The sequence below is a fragment of the Zootoca vivipara genome, chromosome 10 (genome assembly GCF_965207765.1).
Source record: "Zootoca vivipara chromosome 10, rZooViv2.hap1.1, whole genome shotgun sequence".
NCBI lineage: Eukaryota > Metazoa > Chordata > Lepidosauria > Squamata > Lacertidae > Zootoca > Zootoca vivipara.
In genome coordinates, this window is record NC_142593.1 from 44,970,685 (window position 1) to 44,997,110 (window position 26,426).

The 26,426-nt window shown below is 46.7% G+C and overlaps 1 protein-coding gene across 8 annotated transcripts in view; it reads left to right on the forward strand.

Moving 5' to 3' along the window:
* Window positions 1–23,010, forward strand: part of DAB2 (DAB adaptor protein 2) — a 47,310-nt gene extending 24,300 nt beyond the window's left edge. Inside the window, exons 5-15 of one of the 8 annotated variants that reach the window (XM_088653085.1) lie at window positions 7–138; window positions 1,902–1,985; window positions 4,119–4,145; window positions 4,319–4,366; window positions 4,700–4,762; window positions 7,197–7,850; window positions 8,747–8,897; window positions 10,674–11,330; window positions 12,092–12,204; window positions 13,190–13,264; window positions 21,634–23,010. In XM_088653085.1, coding sequence (XP_088509211.1) covers window positions 7–138; window positions 1,902–1,985; window positions 4,119–4,145; window positions 4,319–4,366; window positions 4,700–4,762; window positions 7,197–7,850; window positions 8,747–8,897; window positions 10,674–11,330; window positions 12,092–12,204; window positions 13,190–13,255 — 1,995 coding nt within the window. In that variant the 3' untranslated portion in view covers window positions 13,256–13,264; window positions 21,634–23,010. The remainder of the gene's footprint in view (window positions 1–6; window positions 139–1,901; window positions 1,986–4,118; window positions 4,146–4,318; window positions 4,367–4,699; window positions 4,763–7,196; window positions 7,851–8,746; window positions 8,898–10,673; window positions 11,331–12,091; window positions 12,205–13,189; window positions 13,265–21,633) is intronic. The other 7 variants (XM_088653084.1, XM_035100493.3, XM_035100489.3 and 4 more) reach the window with 7 other exon arrangements.
* The last annotated feature ends 3,416 nt before the right edge of the window (window positions 23,011–26,426 follow it).

Below are 26,426 nucleotides of genomic sequence, written 5' to 3' on the forward strand. Positions count from 1 at the left end.
TTCCAGGTTATTGAGCATGAGCATCCAGTCAACAAAATATCCTTTATAGCCCGGGATGTGACTGACAACCGTGCCTTTGGCTACGTTTGTGGAGGAGAAGGGCAGCACCAGTTCTTCGCCATCAAAACAGCACAGCAGGTAAAACTTTACATCGTGGGGCTCTATCTTGGGACCAGCGGTGCCGATGTACAGCTCTTCAAAATAGCATTCTGGGTGCATGAACATTCGATGCGGCACAGTACAAAATTGCAAATGGAAGCTGTCGCTCTCTACTTAAATTGCAGGATTGACAAAATTTTCACACAGCGTGCGGTTAAAACTGGGGAATTGGTTGCCACAAGTGTTTTGGCCACCAACTTGGATGGCTTTAACAGAAGCTTAGATGTACTGTTAAATTGCTTATCCAAGGCTTGGCATTTGCTACATATCTAATAGGTTGGAGAAATGTTGAGCAAGACCAGTGTGGTGTAGTGGTTAGAGACTAAGACCTGGGAGACCAGGGTTTAAATTCCCACTTGGTCATGAAGCTCATTGGGTAGCCATGGGCCAATCACCAACTCTCAGCCTGTTTGGGCATTTGTTGTTGTTGTTCTAGTCGTTTAGTCGTGTCCGACTTCGTGACCCCATGGACCAGAGCACGCCAGGCACTCCTCTTCCACTGCCTTCCGCAGTTTGGTCAGACTCATGTTGGTAGCTACAAGAACGCTGTCCAACCATCTCGTTCTGTCATCCCCTTCTCCTAGTGCCCTCAATCTTTCCCAACATCAGGGTCTTTTCCAGGGAGTCTTCTCTTCTCATGGGGCTACCTTTGAAGGTGACTTGGAAACTACAACAAATCCAGAATGCGGCAGCTAGACTGGTAATGGGAGCAGCCGCCGAGACCAAATAACACCGGTCTTGAAAGATCTACATTGGCTCCCAGTACGTTTCCGAGCACAATTCAAAGTGTTGGTGCTGACCTTTAAAGCCCTAAATGGCCTTGATCCAGTATACCTGAAGGAGCGTCTCCACCGCCATCCTTCTGCCCGGACACTGAGGTCCAGCACCGAGGGCCTTCTGGCGGTTCCCTCGTTGCGAGAAGCCAAGTTGCAGGGAACTAGGCAGAGGGCCTTCTCGGTGGTGGCGCCTGCCCTGTGGAACGCCCTCCCAACAGATGTCAAAGAGGAAAACAACTACCAGACTTTTAGAAGACATCTGAAGGCAGCCCTGTTCAGGGAGGCTTTTAATGTTTAATAGATTGTTTTTTATTTTTCTGTTGTAAGCCGCCCAGTGGCTGGGGAAACCCAGCCAGATGGGCGGGGTATAAATAATAAATTATTATTATTATTAGGTGGCCAAAGTATTGGAGCCTCAGCTTCAGGATCTGTCCTTCCAGTGAGCACTCAGGGCTGATTTCCTTCAGAATGGATAGGTTTGATCTTCTTGCAGTCCATGGGGACTCTCAAGAGTCTCCTCCAGCACCATAATTCAAAAGCGTCAATTCTTTGGTCATCAGCCTTTTTCATGGTCCAGCTCTCACTGCCAAACATCACTACTGGGGAAACCATAGCTTTAATTATATGGATCTTTGTTGGCAAGGTGATGTCTCTGCTTTTTAAGATGCTGTCTAGGTTTGTCATTGCTTTTCTCCCAAGAAACAGGCATCTTTTAATTTCATGACTGCTGTCACCATCTGCAGTGATCATGGAGCCCAAGAAAGTAAAATCTAGGGAACTCTAAACACAGCAGGGAATTGGAACACTGGGAGAAAATGCCACTAGTATAGTCCTTGAATTCTGTTCCTTGAATTCTATTCCACTCCATTTGGAAATGAGCTGAACTGTGAATTCTGCCACAAAGTGGAAATCTAAGACCTGTCCATTCACTCACTCACTCACTCACTGCCTGTTACTCTCTTCTAGGCTGAACCTCTAGTAGTAGATCTGAAGGATCTATTCCAAGTAATCTATAACATGAAGAAAAAAGAAGAGGGTGACAAGCAAAAGGTAATGCTGCCTGTTAAGTTTTCAGATTTTGGGGCTGCTCAGTAGCCATACCTAAGATAAATGAAACCTGCTATTGATCTAAAGTGGCATTGACTGAACCATGAACTTGGTTGATCTAAGATAAATCCGACACGGCTGGAAGGAGCCTGTCTAAACTTGGCAATACCACTTACTCCCAGATAAGTCCACTATTCAAGTACAGTCAACAAGGTAAATGGGGTAAAAAGGAAAATGAATTCATCTATTTGGGTTGGAAGATTGGGGAAATATTGCCTAACAGAAAGTAGATTAGTTGGGTGTCATTCTAGAGTGAATATTTTGAGCAATTTTTTTATGTAACCAACAGAAAATCAGAAGTCCTTATTTTCCTTCTCTTCTTTTTCTCTTGTCTTCTATTTTTTTGTTTTCCTGTATTCTCTTTGGCTTTGTTTTTCGTTTTTATGTAAATTAGTTTCTTTTATTTTATTGTACTATGAAAAAGCTTTTTTTAAAAAGGTAATGGTGTAATAATAATATGCAAGTGTCTCTGCGTCCAGTCCTTGTGTCCCTGGGTTTGCGCTACTGCACATGTGCCCCGCGGACACAGGGACTGGACGCAGAGACTGGACGCGCACGCATGCACTCTCTCCCCCCCTGCCTCCCATTTACTTGCGGCCGCCAACCGCCGCTCCTGGCCGGACAGCGCCTCACGGCGCTTGCATGGGGCGGCGCTGCACAGAGGAGAAAGAGGCGAGCGGAACGTGTCAGGGGGAAAGGTCGTGGCACAGCCGAGCTGAGGGAGCGTTTCTTTGTTCGGCCGTCCCACTGCCGGGCCACTTTCAGGGGCGGCGATGTCGCCGCCCTCCTCCCGCCTCCTCTGAGAGAGCGACAGAAGGGAATCGGGGCTGCCGCACCCCGCCAGGTCAGAGGAGGAGGAGGAGGAAGCGGCAACGGCGGCTTCCACGCGGGCTCTGTGATTCCACGTGGGCTCCGTGAGGTGGCTGGAAGGCAGCAGCAGCGCTTCTTTAAAAGGGCTGTTGGTTTATTTATTCCCCGCCTTTTTCCCCTGACAAGGACTCAGCTGACCACTTACCCACCACATCCAAGCAGCTGCTTTTATATTTTGTTGTTGTTGTTTCATTAATTTATACACTGCTTTTTTCCCCTGACCATGTGTCCTCCCGACCTGTGGGGTCTGTGTGTGGTTGGAGATGCCTGGAAAGGAGCACCTTTTTTACAGCAATTAATTATTATTACATTACATATTTATTTGTACTCTGTCTTATTCGCTGTCAGGGATTCAGTTGACCAGTTCTCGATGTTTCACCACATATGTTCTAGCACCCGTTAATTTAACGGGCTAAATGATACTAGTGGTGTAATGATGGCCATTGGAGTTTAAATGCATCAGTAGTTAAACACTGAATCACTGCCAGAGCAGCACCCTGTACCATGGATATAATCACACTAAGACTTGAGTTGAGGAAAATAAGAATGCTGCATTTATTTGAGGAAATACATGCTTGATAAAAAAAAAGAGTGGTTCTGACTAAGTTGGAGAATTCAAGGAGCCATGCTTGGTCTTGCATCTCAGCAGAAGAGACCCAAAAGATGCCTGCTGTTCCAGGGCATAGCTGCCAAGTTTTCACTTTTCTCGTGAGGAAGCATATTCAGCATAAGGGAAAATCCCTGTAAAAAAGGGATAACTTGGCAGCTATGTTCCAGGGTGAGGGTGTAAAAAAGGAAGTAGGAAATGAGGTCAGCAACCCTAAAAGTATCAGTCTAGCCTGAAGGAAATTGAGCCACAGGTTAAAGGACAGACTAGGAAGCTTGGAGGTTCCACAGTCTGCTCCTTCTCATGCAGACAGAGTTGCCTGCAGTGCAATCTGAGTTGCATCTCAGCTGTTCCAACATGTAGTATGATATCCCCCCCCCCTTAAGGGAAGGGACCATAGCTTGATACTGAAGAACATACCTTGCACCAAGCAGATCCCATCCATAAGTTGTGCATGCTCTAGTTCAGGTAGCAGGTGATGGGGCAGACATTGGCCTTGGACAGTGGCTGGGCAGCTGCTGTCCATCAGAGTAAACAGATGGACAAATATATAAAGCTTTTCTATAAATGTTGATGGGGTGATGTCTTTTTTCCCCCAGAATGAAGAGACCAATAAACCTGTCGAGGTAAGAAACAAATAAGTCTTTAGGCCTGAAAAACCAAATGCAATTGCCTGTTAGACTTTTAAGTACATTCGCTGCTTACAAACAGTATGAAAATGGAGGAAAGCTTATTCTTATTGAGTATCTGTGTAGCAGAGACCAAAAACCTGACACACTCTCTCTCTCTTTTGTTCCAGAATGGCAGTGATGAAACAGCTACTGAACGAGCCGACAAAATGAAGCTGGTATGTGATTTCTTTTTTCTTCATGGGACCAGGGGGGAATCCATGTGGTTTCCCGATAGTCACCCATCCAGGCTTTGACCAGCTCTGGTTGACTTCAGCAAAATAGTGGCCTCTTCTGCTTTGAGACCACACCCAAGGTCCCTAGAGAGGTTTCACACACACATAGTAGCAGTGAAGCTGGTGCAGATTACTTTCCGTGAGCAAACTGAACTACTACAGAGAAGTAGACCACAGAAACTTGGGCTTCCAAGCATGCTCTTGGTTAGACTCGAATGACCTTGTAGGCTGAGGTGTATGATAGATTTTAATTTTCTGTCCATTTCATTCTTAAAGGGTATGGAGCAGATGGATCTGTTTGGAGACATGTCTACACCTCCTGACCTGAACAGCCCCTCAGTGAGTAGTAAAGACGTGGCTTTGTGCTGTTGGTGAGAGAGCCTTTTAAAAGGACTTAATGGTAGGAGGAATCTTCTAAGAACTGACCTGTCTTGGATGCTTAGGGGTGGTTTCAGATGAGCAGTTGACTACCTATCCATATGATGGAACTTTTCCATATATAAATGGGAACACAGTCCCACCCCCAGAGTAAAGGTTAAGGTACCCCTGACTGTTGGGTCCAGTCGCAGACAGCTCTGGGGTTGCGACGCTCATCTCGCTCTATAGTAATAATAATAATAATAATTTCTTATTTATACCCCGCCCATCTGGCTGGGTTTCCCCAGCCACTCTGGGCGGCTTACAACAGAATATTAAAATACAATAATCTATTAAACATTAAAAGCCTCCCTAAACAGGGCTGCCTTCAGGATGTCTTCTAAAAATCTGGTAGCTGTTTTTTCTCTTTGACATCTGTTGGGAGGGCGTTCCACAGGGCAGGCGCCACCACCGAGAAGGCTCTCTGCCTAGTTCCCTGCAACTTGGCTTCTCGCAACGAGGGAACCGTCAGAAGGCCCTCGGTGCTGGACCTCAGTGTCCGGGCAGAACAATGGGGGTGGAGATGTTCCTTCAGGTATACAGGATCGAGGCCATTTAGGGCTTTAAAGGTCAGCACCAACACTTTGAACTGTGCTTGGAAACGTACTGGGAGCCAATGTAGATCTTTCAAGACAGGTGTTATGTGGTCTCGGCGGCCGCTCCCAGTCACCAGTCTAGCTGCCGCATTCTGGATTAGTTGTAGTTTCTGGGTCACCTTCAAAGGTAGCCCCATGTAGAGCGCATTGCAGTAGTCCAAGCGGGAGATAACCAGAGCATGCACCACTCTGGCGAGACAGTCTGCAGGCAGGTAGGGTCTCAGCCTGCGTACCAGATGGAGCTGATAGACAGCTGCCCTGGACACAGAATTGACCTGCACCTCCATGGACAGCTGTGAGTCCAGAATGACTCCCAGGCTGTGCACCTGGTCCTTCAGAGGCACAGTTACCCCATTCAGGACCAGGGAGTCCTCCACACCTGCCCACCTCCTGTCCCCCACAAACAGCACTTCTGTCTTGTCAGGATTCAACCTATAGGCCGAGGGAGCCAGCATTTGTCCATAGACAGCTTCCAGGTCATGTGGCCAGCATGACTAGCCGCTTCTGGCGAACCAGAGCAGCGCATGGAAACGGCATTTACCTTCCCGCTGTAGCAGTTCCTATTTATCTACTTGCACTTCAACGTGCTTTCGAACTGCTAGGTTATCAGGAGCAGGGGCCGAGCAATGGGAGCTCACTCCGTCACGGGGATTCGAACCGCCGACCTTCTGATGGGCAAGCCCAAGGCTCTGTGGTTTAGACCACAGCGCCACCCGCGTCCCCACCCCCAGAGTAAGGTGCATGAAATTGGGCCCGTTGCCCATTTGTACCTCTTAGGAGTTGCCATGTTGTCAGGATGGCATTGGCTTAGTGGAGGGGTAGCTGAAATGGTACCCTTCAACTCTGACCGTTGGCCATGCTTACTGTGACTGGTGGGGAGTATCTGGAGGGCACCATACGTGTTACCTTGGTTTAGTAGAAGAGAATAATATGCTTTAGAGATTGGCTCAGCCATACTAAATACACTATTCGGGGATTCGAACACTGCCACCAGAATCAAAGCTGTGAATCAATAATCTATTAAACATTAAAAGCTTCTCTGAACAGGGCTGCCTTCAGATGTCTTCTAAAAGTCTGGTAGTTTTCCTCTTTGACATCAAGCTGGATCAGCAAGCTTGCATTGGGACAGAGAATATATGCAAAAGTACAATATGATTCTCTAAGATATTCCAAGCAAGGGTTGAGAAGGAAACTAGAAGCAAGAAGCACTGATAATCCTGCTTGGATTTAAGTGACCACAATTGCCTCCATGTTCAGGTTTCCTAGTCAGATGCCTTTGGGAAGATTGCAACTCTTGGGCGCAAGTACTTGTGGTTTTTCCAGACAGGCCACCATGGCATTAGGGGTCCTATCCATGAGGAGGAGGAAGTTGATATCTGGGGCTACCCCCTGGGCTGAACCTAAATTCAAAGGTAGGCCCATGGGGGTTGGCCAAGAGCAGACTCTGGTTAGTGGTTTCCATTTGCTCTAATGGACCAGACTCCACTCAGCATTGTGTAAACATTCTCCCTTTACCACAACTTCAGAATTGATGCTCCTGATCTTCAAATCTCCTGGTTGATTGTTCAATAAGTGCACAAAATTCACTATAGGATTACCTATCAAATGCGGGGACACAATGTGTGTTTCTTATTTTAAGAATTGCTGGAGTTCATTGTCATTCTGCTTGCTCTGTGATTTTTAATAAGCACATGAGACTCTCTTGCACATTGTCTACAGTGTCTCTTCTGCTAATCAGTCTTCTCTCTCAAACCTAATAGGAGGAGGATAAAGAGATCCTGTTAGTGGATTTAAATTCTGAAATTGAGGCCCCTCCGACTTCTCTCAAAGAGGAGGATATTTTCTTGAATGACATCACGCCTCCCCTACCACTGTCCAAGCTGCAGCCACCTTTCTTGCCTGACAATGCTTTCTCTGCAAATCTCAGCTTCTTCCCCACCCCAAATCCCGACCCTTTCAGGGATGACCCTTTCACGCATCCCGACCAATTGGCGCAGCCCCCAATTGATTCTTCTCTGAAGCCTCCCAGCCAGAAGATGGGAAGTGTTGTGACTAGCCCCATGGGGAGCGGTGGTATGAATGGGGATGTAGACTACTTTGGGCAAGAGTTTGACCAGATCTCCAACCGAACTGGCAAGCAGGAAATGCCGGCCAGCCAGTGGCTGCTTGAGAGTAAGCCTGTCCAACTAGCTGCGAGGACTCCAAATGGGGTGCCGGAGAGAGAACAGAACGGCTTCCCTGCCGCCGCATCCCCAGTAAATGTCTTTCTGGAGAGCTCTTCCAAAGGATTACCGGTGCAAAACGGATTACGGCTAGACTCCGATAGCAACGGCCAATTGATGTCGCATGACTCTATCACGATTAGCCCACCTCCCCAAAGCACCAAGCCAGGAAGAGGAAGGAGGACTGTAAAGGTGAACAAAAGTGCATGCACAGAGTGGTGACATGCATGTTTTCCTTCTTGGACTAGGTGAAGGGATTTCCCTCCCCCTTCTTCAACAAAACCTCTGCTGGCAGAGAACTAGCTTGCCTTCGGTCCTCTTATAAGCTGTCGGCCATAGCCATAGCAAACCTTAAACCCTGTGGCTTGGCTTTCTGTGTACATCAATCATTCTTTCTAATCCTAACTTTCCTCTCTCCTCCTAATGCTGCCATGTCTCTGTAGCTCCGGTAAGTAAGACGCTTAAACTCCTAATGCATGTGTTGAATGTAGTTTTGGGGAGATCACTGGTGTAGTTCAGGAACAAGGTGTCGAGGCGTTGCATCGGCCTTGCAATATAAAATACCTCTATTTGGCGGCAGCCCTTCTTGGTTGCTATTGTACAGAACTGACAGAGAATACTGTCGATCAAAGGGGGGTAACTTGTTGCCCTCCAGATGCCGCTCGACTACAAAACCCATTGTCCCTGACCCTGGGCCTGATGGGTGTTGGAGTCTAAAACAGTGTTTCCCAACCTTGTGCCTCCAGATGTTTTGGGACTACAACTCCCATCATCCCTAGCTAGCAAGACCAGTGGTCAGGAATGATGGGAATTGTAGTCCGAAAACAGCTGGAGGCACAAGGTTGGGAAACACTGGTCTAAAACATCCAACAGGTTCTCCATCGCTGCTGTAGATGGAAGCCCACACTCGCCTTTATTGAGAATCAATTTAACCATAGCCTTAGATGCACACTATAGGATTCTTCAGCCTATGGGGCAGTTTGGGGGAGGGGTTGTAGTGCTTGTAATAGCAATCTGGGCAATGTTTAACTTCCTGTACATATATAACCATTGTGCCTGATGTGTCTTCCCCACCAACACATTTCCAGGGTTCAGCCAGTAGTGACCTGTTTGGCTCAGGCATCTTTGCTCCTGCAACAAACACTCTGACAACTGCAGCGCCGTCTCCACCTGCCCAGACCAACCCTCTAGACCTCTTCAACACTAGCGCTCCTGCAGCAGCACCCATGCCTGTACTAGGTTAGTAAAGCCTCTTCTTTCCTTGAGGCAGGGATGGGGAAATCCTGTCCTCGGACTACAAGTCCCACGAGCACCAGTCTGTGTGGCCACCAGTGGGTTGGGGACAATGTGGGGTTGTGGTCCCAACATCTGGAAGGCCATAGGTTTCCCCACCCGTGGTTTAAGCTTCTTAGGTGATACACTTTATAAGCTGAGTTGTAGAATTTCTGAAGGTTAAAAAAAAAAACCCCAAAAACTATCATAATTCTAGGGCATGATTTAAGTCCTGTAGAGACACTTGGGGGCAGACGTACTGGTAAGCTCACAGAAAACTGGGCTCAGGGAGTGTGCTATCCGCCAACCCCAACAAATTGGCCCCACTGGGGGCGAAACAGCAGCCTCTCAACTGCCTGGACTGCCAGGGCAAAACGGGGATAGAACGCTGGCACCCTGTCTTCTTTATACAGTGGTGCCTCAACTTACAAAGGTGCCTTCGGAACGGATTAAATTCGTAAGTCGAAAAATTCGTAAGTCGAAAAGCACCATTGGAAACGCGATTTCCCATAGGAATACATTGGAAACGGAAAAATTCGTAAGTCGAAGCAACCCTATCTAAAACCGCCGCGGTTTCCCCTCGGATGTCGAGACATTTGTAAGCGCGCGGTCATTACCTCCATTCGTAAGTCGAAAAATTCAGTTGTCGAGTCGTTCGTAAGTCGAGGTACCACTGTAACTTCATACGTAGGTTCATCAGCACCTCACAGCTACCAGGAACATCATTGAACTTCTTGAATCTTCTTGAACTTATTTAAAAAAACGAAAAAATGAAAAACCGAGTCAAGAATTTGTAAGACCTTAGTAAAATCTGATATTGCAAGTTCACTTTATTTTAGGAAGTTTGTAAGTTTTCATGGCACTTCGTAAGTGTCTCTTTCTCACAAATTTGATAAATGGTGTAAAATTATTTGTGAACAACTGTGTGAATATTTGTCGCCAACATGCTGTACTATTGTCTGTAATTGCATTAGGGCAAAGTAACTGCCTGTTGGTTCCAGAAGATACAGCTACTATTGGTTCATTTAAGCTGCTGTATTTGGATCCTCTGTCTTATTCGTTTCCTCCAAAAGGCAGCACTGTGATTGTCTGATATTGTTCCCCCCAAAATGTATCCCTTTCTAGCTAGTCCCCTGTCCCTATAAATGTAGCTTTCCTCTCCTCAGAGCTGTCTTGTTTGCTTTAATAAAGAAGTGTTACTAGAGAACTGTCTCCAGCATATTATGTCAAGAGAGCTGAAATCACGAACCCAACGTCACAACAGTAGTAGTAATTTCTTATACCCCACCCATCTGGCCGGGTCTGCCCAGCCATTCTGGGTGGCTCCCAGAAGAATATTAAAAACAAAATAAAACATCAAACATCAAATACTTCCCTAAACAGGGCTACCTTCAGAGATGTCTTATAAAAGTCAGTTGTTTATTTCCTTGGCATCTGATGGGAGGGTGTTCCACAGGGCGGGTGCCACTACCAAGAAGGCCCTCTGCCTGGTTCCCTGTAACCTCACTTCTCGCAGGGAGGGAACCGCCAGAAGGCCTTCGGCGCTGGACCTCAGTCTGAACGATGGGCATGGAGACGCTCCTTCAGTTATACTGGGCTGAGGCTGTTTAGGGCTTTAAAGGTCAGCACCAAGACTTTGAATTGTGCTTGGAAACGTGTTTTTTTTTTCAACTAGGGGTGTTTGTGGAGTTGCCTGATGAGAGAGCAGCATAATCTATTGATGTGTGGCCTTTTTCTCCCCAGGTGGCCTGCCCGCAACTGCTTCTCCAACACCAGCGTGGGGTCCCCAGCCTGCGATCTTCAACCAGCCGCCTTCAGCCTTTCCTGGATCTGTTCTGGGTGTTCAGCCAGCAAGCTTCCCTCAGCCTCTTGGCTTTGACGCTGCTCCACAAGCTCCCAGCTGGAGTCAGCCGCCTTTGTCCTTGGGAGCCCCGATCCAGGCTCCAGCTCCCGACCTCTGGGGTCAGCCTGTACGGGTTCCTCCTCCTCCTAATGCGTGGGTCCAGCCCTCCAGCGCCGGGAACCCTTTCCAGCCCGCCATATTCCCACCTCCGCTCGCAGCCCAGGGCCCCTCTCTGTTGCCTGCTCGAAGTCCTCCTCAGTTGCCTCCCAGAACTGCACCTCAGAAGGAGTTGCCCAAGAAGGAAAGTGACGCCTTCACTGCCTTGGATCCGCTCGGCGATAAGGAAATAAAGGATGTGAAAGCCATGTTTAAAGACTTCCAGCTGGCAAAGCTGCCCGCCGTGCCTGCGAGGAGGGCAGAGCAGCAGCAGCAACAACAAGGTCTGTCGGAAGCTTCTGGAGCCTTTGCCAGTTATTTCACTAACAAAGTAGGGGTTCCTCAAGAGTTGGCTGACCACGATGACTTTGAAGCTAGCTGGCTGGCTACAAAAACTGGTGGTAAATCTGCTATATTCCTTGAGGGAACCTTAAAGTGGTGACCTTTCTCCCCCGCTCGCAGAAGGCGCATACAGTGGAACTTTGGTTGTCGAACGTAATCCGTTCCCGAAGACAGTTCTACTTCTGAAACATTTGACAACCGAGGCACAAAAGGCTGTCGGCAATTTCCATGGAGAAAATTGCAAAACACGCAGTGGAAGCCATTTGGCTTCAGAGGCGCGTTTAAAAAACGGAAGCGTTCGATTTTCGGTATTTGGCTTCCAAAACGTTTGGCTTCCGAAATGCTCGAAAACCGAGGTTCCACTGTATTTTAGTGGACATGATGCATATTTTTAAGTAGTCTCTGGGGCAGGTGGATGTGTGCTTTAACCTGGGGTGGGCAGATGGTTAGGGTCTTCTTTTGGGGCCCGTGGGCACATTTGGAAACTAGAGGAACAATTGTGGGTGCCATGCTACACCACAATGAAGTAGGAAGCTTGCTTCAGTGACTAATGTCAGGGTGATGATGGTAAGAGGACTTTATGGGCCCCAGAGAAGGCCTCTGTGGGCATAGTCCAGCTGCTTAAGAAGCCTTGCCTCTGAATTCTGTCCATGTGTAAACTAAATGGTGATGTCTAGTGATATACCTGCAATGGGTGCCCTCAGCAGAAAATCGCAGCGCTTGGTGCCAAGTTTGGCTGTGTTTGCTGTGTTATGTGAAATGGGTGGCTTACTGTGTCTTTCAAGTGGTGGTTTAAAAATAAGCCTGTTCTGTATTGCAGTGCCGCCAAATCCTGTTCTCAGGCCAAACGCTGTGCCACCTGCCAGGCCTGCTGAAGACTTGTTTGAAAACCCTTTCAAGACAGACCCTTTCGCTGTTCCATCGCTAAACTCGGTAAGTGGCAGAGCAAACTCCACTTCTATCTATCCGTGGCTGTAAATGTGTTGGCCGTAAATTATGGACCACTTCTTTCGCCAGAGTTGAAGCACCCCTGGGGTCCTATTGCCTTCTAATGAAAGCTGGCATTGTCCCCGGTTAACGCTCCCAAGTGCAGGTGGCTGGATAACTGTAAAATTGTCCATCTTGGCCCCTTACTATTCGAACATGACTGCATGATCAAAAGTGTTTATAGGGTAGCTTAAAGCTGGCGATCTGTACAGATAAGAGTGTGTTAATGCCAGCCCTATGGCTTATTCATTGAAGGCTCCATGCATTTATTTTTTAAAAGAGGACGGGGGTCATGCTAGGACAGGGCCTATCAAGCACCCTTCGACCTGTGGTTAGAATGGAAAGCACACTCAAGCAACATGCTTGTTAGCTATCAGCCTACCAACTGCACTGATCCTTGACCAAAATAATTGGCAGGGGTTGTATGTTTGCATAATTCAGCAACACTTTGCTGTAAGACCAAAACACCATAGTATATGGTGCCACATTAGAAGCACTGTGCATTCTTTTCCCTCCACCCCACCCCCCTCTCTCTCTCTGTGTGTGTGTACACACACACACACACACACAATAATGCAATACCCAATCAGGCCCTTCACCTTGGAGGGTGTGGGAGTATAGTTTCTGAAGGTGCCTTGAACGGAACTGTTGCCTGCATCGCCCGTCACCTGCAAGAGATCTGTACTCTAGATATTTCAGTTGGCGATGGGGGTTGATGTCCCAACCACAACTCTCACTTAAGAAGCATGAGCTGCCTCTGAACAAGCTGCTGCAACCTTACTGGATGTGAGAAGCTTAGATCCTGTAGACCAAATAAGATAATTGGCCAACTCGACCCAGCTAGCAAGCATAGGATATTCAAGTATTTGCAGCTTGCCTGCAAAAAATACTTCCCAATTATGCATAAATAAAGCAGTCTCCTTCTTTCTAGACTGCCGTGCAGCACCAGCTGGCTTCTGCTCCGTTTGGCGATCCTTTTGGAAACCCGTTTGCGTAAGCTTGATAGGTAAGTGTCTCTTAGAGGCGTGGCAGTTGACCCTGAACCTGACACAATCTAAAAAGGCAAAACGGGGGTCATGCTAGGACAGGGGTAGGCGACCTAAGACCCGTGGGCCAGATGTGGCCCAATAGCTTTCTCAATCCGGCCTGCAGACGGTTCGGGAATCGGCGTGTTTTTTACATGAGTAGAATGTGTGCTTTTATTTAAAATGCATCTCTGGGTTATTTGTGGGGCATAGGAATTCATTCATTTTTCTCTTCAAAATATAGTCCGGCCCACCACATGTGAGGGATGGTGGACCGGCCCACAGCTGAAAAGGGTTGCTGACCCCTGTGCTAGGAGGTAAAAGAGGCAACTGTGTGGAGAATCAATGTGGTTTTGTGGTTGGAGTGTTGAGCTTAGGACCTGGGAGACCAGGATTCAAACCACCACTCAAGCCATGAAGTCATCTCCAGGGTAACTATCTGTTAACCTGACCTACCTCATAAGGTTGATGTGAGGATAAAATGGAGAGTGGGATGATGCCTGCATGCCACCTTGAGCTCCTTGTAGAAAAGGTGGGATCTTAATGTACTAATAAATAAATAAAAATTGTTCCGACTGGCTTGAGCCGAAGGGCCAAACTACAGTTACACTAATACAGCCTTCCCAAACCTATTACCTACATTCCAGTTGTGTTGGACTACAACTCCCATCAGCCCAGGCAAGCACAGATGGGAGTTGTAGTCCAAAATACCTTTCTTTCTTTTTTTGCAAAGTGTGGGGTGCTATATACAGGTGAAACTCGGAAAATTAGAATATCGTCAAAAAGTGCCTTTATTTCAGTAATGCAACGTAATTATAATTTAATTATAATTAAATTGTAATTAATTATAATTAATTGACCCGCCTAACCAAATAATTACAATTACAACAAAGATTTGACATATCTTGCTTTGCATGTCATGCATCTATCTCCTATATTGGTTTCACCTTTTAAGTTGCATTACTGAAATAAATGCACTTTTCGACGATATTCTAATTTTCCGAGTTTCACCTGTAAGCACATTCCTCTTCCACCAGATGCTGCCAATCTGGATTGTAGCTCCCATGCCTGGGAGTTTCTCACACTGGATAAAATTACAGCTTGCCGCTGCAAAAGCAGGTACAGGGGTCCCAATCAAAAGCAAATGCTTAAAGCCCCTTACCCCACAATGTGGTTCTCATGCTGGCTAGTTATGAAAGCAACCTTTTTTTACTTAAATTCTGTTAAGCTGCCCTTCAGTGAGAGTTATGGAGTAGTGTAGAAAAGTATGAAAAATAATAATTCACACAATGTATTGATAGCTTAAAGCTGGCAGACTTAAACATGGTGAACTACAAGAAATAATAAAATAAAACCATAACAACTAAAATAAGACTAGAACGAACAAAAATAATCTAAAACCTAAAATTCCAAGAATACCTAAGCCAAATAGACACTGCTTTGTAAAGGCCTTCTCTGTTGCAGGAAACAGAAGCTTATGTTTCCTAGAAAGTGTTCTTGGAGCAAGGATTCTCCAGAAGATCTTAAAACACAGACAGGCTAGTGTGAAGAGCTGCTCCTTCAGTAATTTGGTGTTGTGTCATTTAGGGCTTTGTAAATGTTGGGGCCATGAGCTCCTTACATTGCACACAGATGTGAACAGGCTTGGAGTGCAGCGACTGAGGAAGGAGCAGAAGGTGAGCTGAGCTTGGGAGACACTCTGTAGGTTTTGTGGTTTTGTGGTTTTGTCTTTTGGGGCTGTGTGTGAGTAAGTTTGTGTGCTTATTTGTTTTCTTACTTGTTTGTGTGCTTGTGCTGGTTTTCTAGGGCTGCTGCCTCTTGGATTTGGGTGACTGTCCAGGCTTGTGTGGGTGTTTGTTTCTGGCTGTGACCTTGTTTGTTTCTGGCTGTGACCTTTCACCTAGAAGTGTGAGTCAGGAAGTTCAGGTGATTAGCTGTGGGCGGAGCTAGTCAGAGCTTGGAGTGCAGCGACTGAGGAAGGAGCAGAAGGTGAGCTGAGCTTGGGAGACACTCTGTAGGTTTTGTGGTTTTGTCTTTTGGGGCTGTGTGTGAGTAAGTTTGTGTGCTTATTTGTTTTCTTACTTGTTTGTGTGCTTGTGCTGGTTTTCTAGGGCTGCTGCCTCTTGGATTTGGGTGACTGTCCAGGCTTGTGTGGGTGTTTGTTTCTGGCTGTGACCTTGTTTGTTTCTGGCTGTGACCTTTCACCTAGAAGTGTGAGTCAGGAAGTTCAGGTGATTAGCTGTGGGCGGAGCTAGTCAGAGCTTGGAGTGCAGCAACTGAGGAAGGAGCAGAAGGTGAGCTGAGCTTGGGAGACACTCTGTAGGTTTTGTGGTTTTGTCTTTTGGGGCTGTGTGTGAGTAAGTTTGTGTGCTTATTTGTTTTCTTACTTGTTTGTGTGCTTGTGCTGGTTTTCTAGGGCTGCTGCCTCTTGGATCTGCCTCTTGGATCTGGGTGACCCATCTTTTTGACCTAGGGCAGCAAATCTCATACGTTTGTTAGGGGGGACCTAGGCCTCTTCCTCTTTCCCCCTTGACCTCAAGGTTTTCAAGATGGAGGTGGAGGGAACAACCATTGTCACCTGCAATTCCTGTGCAATGTTTGTTTTCTTGCCAAAGGATGTGGGTAGCTACACCTGCAACAATTGCAAGTTGGTTGCCCTACTGGAAAACAAGGTTGCCCTTCTGGAAGAGAAGGTGCAGCAGCTTCAGGGGCGTGTATCTACGCTCCAGAGAATTAAAGAGCTGGAGCTTTTCTTGGATGCAGCAGAGCACACTGTCTGCACCAAGGAGGAGACAGGGGATCTCCCTGAGGAGGAGGTCAGTTCCCCAACACAGCAGCCAGATGTATGGAGGAACGTGACTCATAGAAGTAGAAGGCCCAGGGATCGCTCTGAGTGCTTAGAATTACACAACCGTTTTGAAGTGCTCATGGAAGACGAGGAACAGACTCCACCTGAGGATCTCTCCCTCATCACAGTTGATGAGGAATATGAAGACGAGCAACCAAGTCAGTCCTCTGGAAATATGCAGGTAACCTTGGAAGGGACAGCACATAGAAGAATCCCAACCAAGCCTATGAAGAGGCGTGTAGTGGTGATTGGGGATTCCCTACTGAGGGGTACAGAAGCAGTGATCTGTGGGCCTGACAAGATGTCTCGAGAGGTGTGCTGTCTACCTGGGGCCAAGATCAAAGATGTAACAGAACGGCTGCAAGGAATCATAAAACCCACCGACAAATACCCCTTCCTTTTGGTGCATGTGGGAACCAATGACACTGCAAGCCATAGCTTACAGAAGATCAAAAATGATTATGAGGCTCTGGGCAGGAAGTTGAAGCAATTAGATGCACAAATTGTCATCTCTTCTGTCCTCCCAGTTGAACGACATGGCCCAGGGAGAGAGGGAAAAATAGGGGAAGTGAACAACTGGCTTCGCAAATGGTGCAAACAGGAACGGTTTGGATTCCTAGATCACGGTCTGCAGTTTCTTGAAGATGGACTTCTGGCAAGTGATGGACTGCACCTCACAAAAGTTGGGAGGAATGTTTTTGCCACAAAACTCAAAAACCTCATCAGGAGGGCTTTAAACTGACTTATGTGGGGGAGGGAGACAGTGGTCCTGAAGGTAGGAGTCTATCAAATGCTGAAGATGATCATCCAAATGTCAAGGACCAAATGGAGCAAGCAGCATGCAGACCTAGTGGTGGGACGAAAATATCCTTAAATAAGAGACATGGGGGAATGATCAATGGTCTTCAATGTCTGTATACTAATGCACAGAGCATGGGAAATAAACAAGATGAACTTGAGCTCTTGGTACAGCAAACTAAATATGACATAATAGGCATCACTGAAACCTGGTGGGATGAGTCTCATGACTGGAATGTAGTAATAGAGGGATACAATCTATTTAAGAGAAATAGACCAAACAGGAAAGGAGGAGGAGTAGCTTTATATGTTAGGGATATGTATACCTGTGAAGAGATCCAGGATTTAAAACTTCAAAGCCAAATTGAGAGTATCTGGGTCAAAATTAAGGGAGAGAAAAACAACAGTGATCTCATTGTGGGAGTTTACTATAGATCCCCAAGCCAAACTGAGGACACAGATGATGCCTTCCTGGAACAGATGGCCAAGCATTCCAAAGGAAGTGAGATAGTAGTAATGGGGGATTTCAACTATCCTGATATTTGTTGGATGTCAAACTCAGCCAAGAGCATAAGGTCGAACAGATTCCTCACTGGCCTTGCAGACAACTTCATTGTCCAGAAAGTGGGAGAAGCAACAAGAGGATCAGCCATTTTAGATCTGGTCCTAACCAATAGTGATGACTTGGTTAGTGGGGTAGAAGTGGCAGGATCATTAGGTGGGAGTGACCATGCTCTTCTGGAGTTTATTATCCAGCGGAAAGGAGCAACCAAGCATACTAAGGTCCAAATTCTAGACTTTAAGAAAGCCGACTTCAGAAAACTTAGGGAAACGCTGGGTGAAATCCCATGGACAGTAATACTAAAAGGGAAGGGAGTTCATGATGGTTGGGAGTTTGTTAAAAGGGAGATATTAAAAGCACAACTTCAGGCAATACCAATGAGACGGAAACATGGAAGGTGCCTAAAGAAGCCAGGCTGGCTATCTAAAGAACTTTTGACTGAGTTAAGATTTAAAAGGGATATGTACAAAAAATGGAAAAGGGGGGAAATCTCCAGAGAGGAATTCAAACATATAGCCAGCACGTGTAGAGACAAAGTCAGAAAAGCTAAAGCACAGAATGAACTCAGGCTCGCCAGAGAGGTTAAAAGCAACAAAAAGGGCTTTTATGGGTATGTCCGTAGCAAAAGGAAAAACAAGGAAACAGTGGGGTCACTCAGAGGAGAAGATGGTGAAATGCAAACAGGGGACAGAGAAAGGGCAGAACTCCTCAATGCCTTCTTTGCCTCTGTCTTCTCCAAGAAAGAAAACAACGCCCGACCTGAAGAATATGGAGCAGATGATTCAGCAGGGGAAACACAGCCCAGAATAAGTAAGGAGGTAGTACAAGAATACTTGGCTAGTTTAGATGTATTCAAGTCTCCAGGGCCAGATGAACTACATCCAAGAGTATTAAAAGAACTGGCAGAGGTGATTTCAGAACCACTGGCAATAATCTTTGAAAATTCCTGGAGAACAGGCGAAGTTCCAGCAGACTGGAGGAGGGCAAATGTTGTCCCTATTTTCAAAAAGGGGAAAAGAGAGGACCCAAACAATTACCGCCCAGTCAGCCTGACATCAATACCAGGAAAGATTCTAGAGCAGATCATTAAGCAAACAGTCTGTGAGCACCTAGAAAGAAACTCTGTGATCACTAAAAGTCAGCATGGGTTCCTGAAAAATAAGTCATGTCAGACTAATCTGATCTCATTTTTTGACAGAATTACAAGCCTGGTAGATGAAGGGAACGCTGTGGATGTAGCCTATCTTGATTTCAGCAAGGCCTTTGACAAGGTGCCCCATGATATTCTTGTAAAGAAGCTGGTAAAATGTGGGCTAGACAATGCTACCATTCAGTGGATTTGTAGCTGGATTACTGACCGAACCCAAAGGGTGCTCATCAATGGCTCCTCCTCATCCTGGAGAGTAGTGACTAGTGGGGTGCCACAGGGTTCTGTCTTGGGCCCAGTCTTGTTCAACATCTTTATCAATGACTTGGATGATGGGCTTGAGGGAATCCTGAGCAAGTTTGCAGATGACACCAAGTTGGGAGGGGTGGCTAACACCCCAGAGGACAGGATCACACTTCAGAATGACCTTAACAGATTAGACAACTGGGCCAAAGCAAACAAGATGAATTTTAACAAGGAGAAATGTAAAGTACTACATTTGGGCAAAAAAAATGAAAGGCACAAATACAGGATGGGAGACACCTGGCTTGAGAGCAGTACATGTGAAAAGGATCTAGGAGTTTTGGTTGACCACAAACTTGACATGAGTCAGCAGTGTGATGCAGCAGCTAAAAAAGCCAATGCAATTCTGGGCTGCATCAATAGGAGTATAGCATCTAGATCAAGGGAAGTAATAGTACCACTGTATTCTGCTCTGGTCAGACCTCACCTGGAGTATTGTGTCCAGTTCTGGGCACCACAGTTCAAGAAGGATACTGATAAGCTGGAACGTGTCCAGAAGAGGGCAACCAAAATGGTCAAAGGCCTGGAAACGATGCCTTATGAGGAACGGCTTAGGGAGCTGGGTATGTTTAGCCTGGAGAAGAGAAGGTTAAGGGGTGATATGATAACCATGTTCAAATATATAAAAGGATGTCATATAAAGGAGGGAGAAAGGTTGTTTTCTGCTGCTCCAGAGAAGCGGACACGGAGCAACGGATTCAAACTACAAGAAAGAAGATTCCACCTAAACATTAGGAAGAACTTCCTGACAGTAAGAGCTGTTCGGCAGTGGAATTTGCTGCCAAGGAGTGTGGTGGAGTCTCCTTCTTTGGAGGTCTTTAAGCAGAAGCTTGACAGCCATCTGTCAGGAATGCTTTGATGGTGTTTCCTGCTTGGCAGGGGGTTGGACTGGATGGCCCTTGTGGTCTCTTCCAACTCTATGATTCTATGATTCTATGATTCTATGAAAGTCACAACTCTGGCTGTACCAATGGACATTCTAGTGGTTGAGTCCTGCACTAAGGGGCAGTCCCAAAGCTTTACAGAAAACCAGCTGTGATGTCATTGGAGCATGGAGCTGTGGTTTAGGTTACGCCATCCACAAATGGTGGTAGCAGGCAAGCCGGTTCAGCTCGTAAAGGATCAAGAAGCACCCAGAACAAAATACGCATACTGCATTGGTGGGGAGTAAGCCTTGCCCAGAGTGGGATGGACACCAGTTTTGGCCCTTAATGTTGGCTCAGTAGGGATATGGTGCTAAGTAAGGAGATGGCTATTAGCTCAGAAGATCTGCTTCACATGTGAATGATCTTTGGGTAGGCCTGGAAAAGATTCTTTCCTGGAAACCTAGAGGGCAGCTGCCAGACAGTGTAGAATATACTGCACTATCTGGACTAATGGTGGTATTATTTATACATACATACATACATACATACATACATACATACATACATACATACCCCGCCCATCTGGCTGGGTTTCCCCAGCCACTCTGGGCGGCTCCCAACAGAATATTAAAAACATAAAACTTCCTGATACAGGGCTGCCTTCAGATGTCTTCTAAAAGTCAGATAGTTGTTTATTTCCTCGACATCTGATGGAAGGGCGTTCCACAGGGCGGGTGCCACTACCAAGAAGGCCCTCTGCCTCTTTCCCTGTAACCTCACTTCTCACAGAATGATGGGGGTGGAGACCATACCTGCCAAGTCTCCCGCTGAAAAATGCAGGATCAGCAGCGGTGCAGCACCGGACGTTGCGTAGAAGCCACTTCCGGGCCGCTCTTCCCATGTGTGGGCACTGGAAATCGGGCAGAGCGGCACCGGAAGTCACTTCTACGCATGCCCGGTGGCCATCTTGGTGGTGGCCACATGGCGGCAACCACCACCAAGATGGCCGCCACCATGCGGCCACCACCAAGATAGCTGCCGGGCATGCATAGAAGCGACTTCCGGTGCCGCTCTGCCCGATTTCCGGTGCCCACACATGGGAAGAGCGGCACCCAAAATGGAGGCTCCCTGGCAGGTAGGAAATCTGGGGAAAATTTCCAGGATTTTTCTCCATTTGGGAGAACAGCGGGAAATGGATTAAAATCTGGGGGTTTCCCACGAAAACGGGATACTTGGCAGCTAAGGGTGGAGACGCTCCTTCAGGTATACTGGGCCGAGGCCATTTAGGGCTTTGAAGATCAGCACCAACATTTTGAATTGTGCTCGGAAGCATACTGGGAGCCAATGTAGGTCTTTCAGGACTGGAGTTATATGGTCTTGGCGGCCACTCCCAGTCATGCTGCTTAAGTATCTTCCTACATACCAGTTACAGTCCTAACAGCATTCAGTGCTATCTTCATACCAGCCATTTACAGTTACAGGTAGGTAGCCGTGTTGGTCTGAGTCGAAGCAAAATAAAAAAACTCCTTCAGTAGCACCTTAAAGACCAACTAAGTTTATATTTTGGTATGAGCTTTCGTGTGCATGCACACTTCTTCAGATACACTAGAAACAGAAGTGTCAGACCCTATATATATACAGAGGGTGGTGGGGGTGGGTGGGAATGGGTGATGGGCTGAACTATATTCTGAACCACATGGTCCAAAAGGAACCCCAGCAAAAAATAGTGATGGTAAAGACTAAATATTTGCATGATGATAATGCTATATTGCCTCCCATTAGCACATCCCATTATTAACCCATTACTTTTCAATGGTTCCACACAGCAAACCCCAAGAGAGCAAGTTCCATGTGACTCAGCCCAGTGGTGCTAACCATCTCCCCCTCGTTCTCTTGACCCAGGAATGAATGCAAACCAGCACAGGAATAGCTGGACTGCCCATGGTGCAAGGATGTGATGAATAACTGGATACCCTCCCCTGTTACTGTCTTCACTCTGCATGCATTATCTGCCTCATTCTTCGCCATCCACGTTTGGAATGCAGTTCGGTGCAATGAGTCCTTGGATTGTAGCCACCGGAAGCCGAGGAAGGAATCTGCTAGAGACCAAACTGGAACGGGTGGCGAACTTCAGCCCAAGTGGATTTAAGTAACTGAACACTGTGGTGTGTCTCCTAGGCCTTCACCCAACTTCACTTTTTGTCAAGGCTTGGATGCCCTTGGCTGTAAATGGGGCTTTCTACTGAACTTCCTTCTAGGATGAGAAACTGCACAGACTAGTATTCACCTCCACACAAGGGGAAAGAACCGTGATATGAATTCGCAGCACTGAGTCACCTAGAACATAAAATGGTCTCTTGTACGTCTCCCAGCCTTAACTGCAAGCTTTAAAAACTGGACAGAGCTCAATTTCACACCCTCTCTGCTTTCCAGCAATGTCAAAGTGAAAGCATGTTTGAATTGTTATGAAGAATCGTTCAATACCACCTTTGACTTGTAATGGGAAGGTTCCAAAAGTGTAATGACTGACTCTTAATGTCCATGCAGGTTGGCTGTGGTCATAGTCGAGAGACACACAGGCAACACATTGGAAGTGATTTTTTTAAATGCATCTAGTGTGTTGACTGTTGTGACCCTCTAGCAAGATTCTCCAAATCAGGGTTGAAAAAAGGATGGATGCAGAAATAGATGGGTGTCCTTTAAAGAAGGGGGCGGGTCCTGTGAATGTACTATCACTTGTGAAAATCGAAAAAGCAACTGTACTTGGAGCAAAGCAAAAATTGCAATCATGCCAATCAAGGTATAGTATAGCTAGAACTCTATGCAGAGTGACAATGCATTAAAACGAGGGGCGTAATAACAAACCGAGCAGAACTGATGCAAGAGCATTGTGTGTGTGTCTCCTTTACAGCGTTTATCAGTGCAAACTTGAAAATGGTATCCATGTTTAAATGGCTAGATAAATGCATAATGGGAGATCTGCTTTCTAGTAAACACTGTGCCTGTAGTGACCCCTTCTGCCGGGTGAGTTATGCAAATCTGCTCTGTACATATCCTACTGCACTTTCCCTATAATGAAAAACAAAGCTATCAATTTATGTGTTTGTCTCCGACTGGAAATGTAGGAATTTTTTTGGATTGTGTTACATTGTAAAAAGTAGTCAAATACTCTGACAATTAAATGTAACTTCATTTCAAAAGCGGCCTCTGCCTCAAGGGAGTTTGGTGGAAACTTTTAACACGGTTTTCCAGAAGCACGACTCTTTTGCTTTCATATGATAGACTCAGGTTGCCCGAGTAAAACTGCTAAGCCATTGAACAGGTGTGTAAAAGCATTTGTAACTAGAAGCTTAGGGCCCTTGAATCGCCTAGAATGGAGACCCACATTGATAGAGTACTGCTTCCCTCAGTGCACTGGTCTGCAACTTAGGCGGGCGCAGCGTGTCAAATCATAAGCCAATTTTCTGGGACCAGGGCACATTTGGAACATTTGGAAAAATTGTGGGTGCCAGCCATAAAGTGGCTGCTCTAGTGAAATGCCACTACACAAAATGGCCATCCCACTTTACCATGTCAAAACTTGGAACATGCGTCTTCTGGGATGCACTCCTGGGTGAGTCACATGACCTGTGCCATGATCCCACTCCCCCTTCCAAAAAAAAGCACTTTTTCAGGGCGAGAGCAGGGTGTGAGAGCACGGCACCAAAAATCGCCTCCATGATCTTGTGAGAAAAGGGGGATGTCCTGTTTTTTCCAGGACATTTGGCGGGTATGTGCTCCTCACTAGCCACCTGCCCAGTTAGGGTGGGAGTGCACCTACATCGGCCACTGCCATTCGTGGGGGAAGCTCCTTGCATCTCTCTGTTGCTAAAGAATGGGTGGGACACTGAGCTAAGCCACCTAGAGCAAAATATACATTGGGGGGCTTACTTTCGTCAGAATTTAATATACACTTCCAGAGTTAACACCAAATTCACTACTTCTGGTAAATGAGTCACCATAGCTGCTAGGGGGCCTTGAAAATTTGGGCCCCAGGCCTTTTAGATTCGTCTCGCCATGTACTATCTGAAACCAAAGGAGTGCATTAGTTGCCATATGTGAAATATATTGGCATTATTTTTAACTCTCCTACCCCACTGTTAGGGGTTCGTTCCCAGCTCCTGCCCACCTAGCAATTCAAAAGCACGTCAGAGTGCAAGTAGATAAATAGGTACTGTTCCGGCGGGAAGGTAAACAGCGTTTTTGTGCACTGCTCTGGTTCACCAGAAGCAGCTTAGTCATGCTGGCCACATGACCCGGAAGCTGTAGGCCAGCTCCCTCGGCCAGTAAAGCGAGATGAGCGCCGCAACCCCAGAGTCGGTCACGACTCGACCTAATGGTCAGAGGTCCCTTTACCTTTACCTTTATCCCACTATTGGGGTCCAAAGAACATTGGATGCAGTCCACAGGATGCTGGGAAATAGTCTGTATGCGGGCTTAATTGACAGCAGCAATATGTCGCTATTGAAAATATGACTCTCAACTAGGTTCTTGCTGCTGCCTCAAACTTGGGGTAAAGGCTTGCAACATAGCTGGTGGTACAACAGTTAATATTTGGCTTTGACACCCGTGTGTTATGTGCACCAAGATTGTAGTCCATCAACAACTGGAGGGCACCAGGTTGGCAAAGGTCGGTCTACACAGCTTTGCATACAAAGATCCCTGGCATCTCCTTGGGGAAAAGGGCTGCCCTCTGAAACCACGGACAGCTACCGCCAGTCAATGGAGATAATATAATGCTGGATAGATTTAATAGTCTAGCCTGGTAGAAATTGGCTTCCTATGCACTGCCAGACTGGTAGTAATTCACTGGGCTCTCAGCTAAGGGATCTACTATCTGATCCTTTCAACTGGAGATATTGGCAATTGCATTTTGATTGTGTGTGTGTGTAAACCAGATTTAACCCACGGCTGTGCCAAAGTTCTTTCCCACTATGGCTGTGGGAATCACAAGCTTCTCTTTTTGAAGCATGTTTCCTGAGTACCCTGCACTGTTAGGGCAGGTGAGGAGGGAATCCCCTTCTGCCCCAAAAGCTTCGTTCTAAGCTACAAAAAATGTGTTTGAAGTTGCTTCCCCAGCTACCGAGTTCAGGATGAAATAAATGCCACAGCCAGCTAGTAAATGTTTAATTTTTCTTTTGATTGGACATGGATTGCTAAAGAATCAAATGTCCCTCTGTATCTTTGAAAAGTAAACAATCTTACTCCAAACAAGGGCATATTTAAAAGGAACTTTGTCGAACCTTCTGCACAATCAAGTTGAGCTTAAGATTACTGCAGAACTATTCCTGCAGAAGTATGCAGCTGTGGCACTGGCTCAGAAGGGAAGCCAGATCTTGCAGTGCCTTGAACTAACTCTAATCTCTGCTGCCTGATACTATGCGATGGATGTATGGCAGGCTTCTTCAGACTTTGCCCTCCAGATGTTTTTGGCCTACAACTCCCATGATCCCTAGCTAGCAAGACCAGTGGTCAGGGATGGTGGGAACTGTAGTCTCAAAACATTTGGAGGGCTGAGGTTGAGGAAGCCTGGTTTATAGCATCTCAAATGTGTTCTCATTGGCCTCTGTGCCACGTACAACTCATCTTGAATCAAGCAACTGCACGGATCCTGCTCAGCGATGCTACAACCTCCACCAACCTAACCTGCCCACCCTCTTTGGGAGGGTGAATATTCCACTAACCGTGGCCTGTTCTGATGTCTGGTTTCAGCATTTGTGTAACTCTGGAAGTGTATACTCAATTCGGACCAAACTAGGCCTCCTATGTATATTTTGCTCTAGGGGACTTTGTCTGGTCAGAATCAAGTATGCACTTCCAGAGTTAAATACATTATCTGCCATGGAGGCTCACTTATCAGAAGTAGAGGGCCGTGAAAATTTGCGTCCCAGGATTTTTAGACTCTTCTCCTCATGTATTAAAGGGAAAGGGAAAGGACCCCTGGACAGTTAGGTCCAGTCAAAGGCGACTATTGGGTTGCGGCTCTCATCTCGCTTTCAGGCCGAGGCTGTTTGTCCACAGACAGCTTTCCGGGTCATATGGCCAGCATGACTAAACCGCTTCTGGTGCAATGAAACACCGTGGCGGAAATCAGAGCGCACAGAAACGCCATTTACCTTCCCGCCGCAGTGGTACCTATTTATCTACTTGCACTGCTTTTGAACTGCTAGGTTGGCAGGAGCAGGGACAGAGAAACCCCGTCAAGGGGATTCAAATCGCCGACCTTCTGATCAGCAAGCCCAAGAGGACAGCCCCACTCTTGCCCCAGGCTCTTCTCCCCATGTACTGTCTAAGGTTTTGGGCTGGCTCATTGAAGACCCTCTCCTTGTTTTATCTTAGGCGATCAGTTATCTTAGGGATAACTGATAATGCTGGTGCAGCATTAGGGACTTGTGAAATGCTCCAGTTAAGTGGTCTAACTTGTTTTTGGGTGTGCCTACTGCGTTCTTTTCTCCACATTCTTGCAAAGGTTCCTGTTGTGCGATAAAACAGGGCTGCTTTGTTCTCTCTCCCCCCCCCCACTTTGTGCATAAGAACATAGGGTGCTGCCTTACATCAAGGCAAACCATTAGTCCACCCA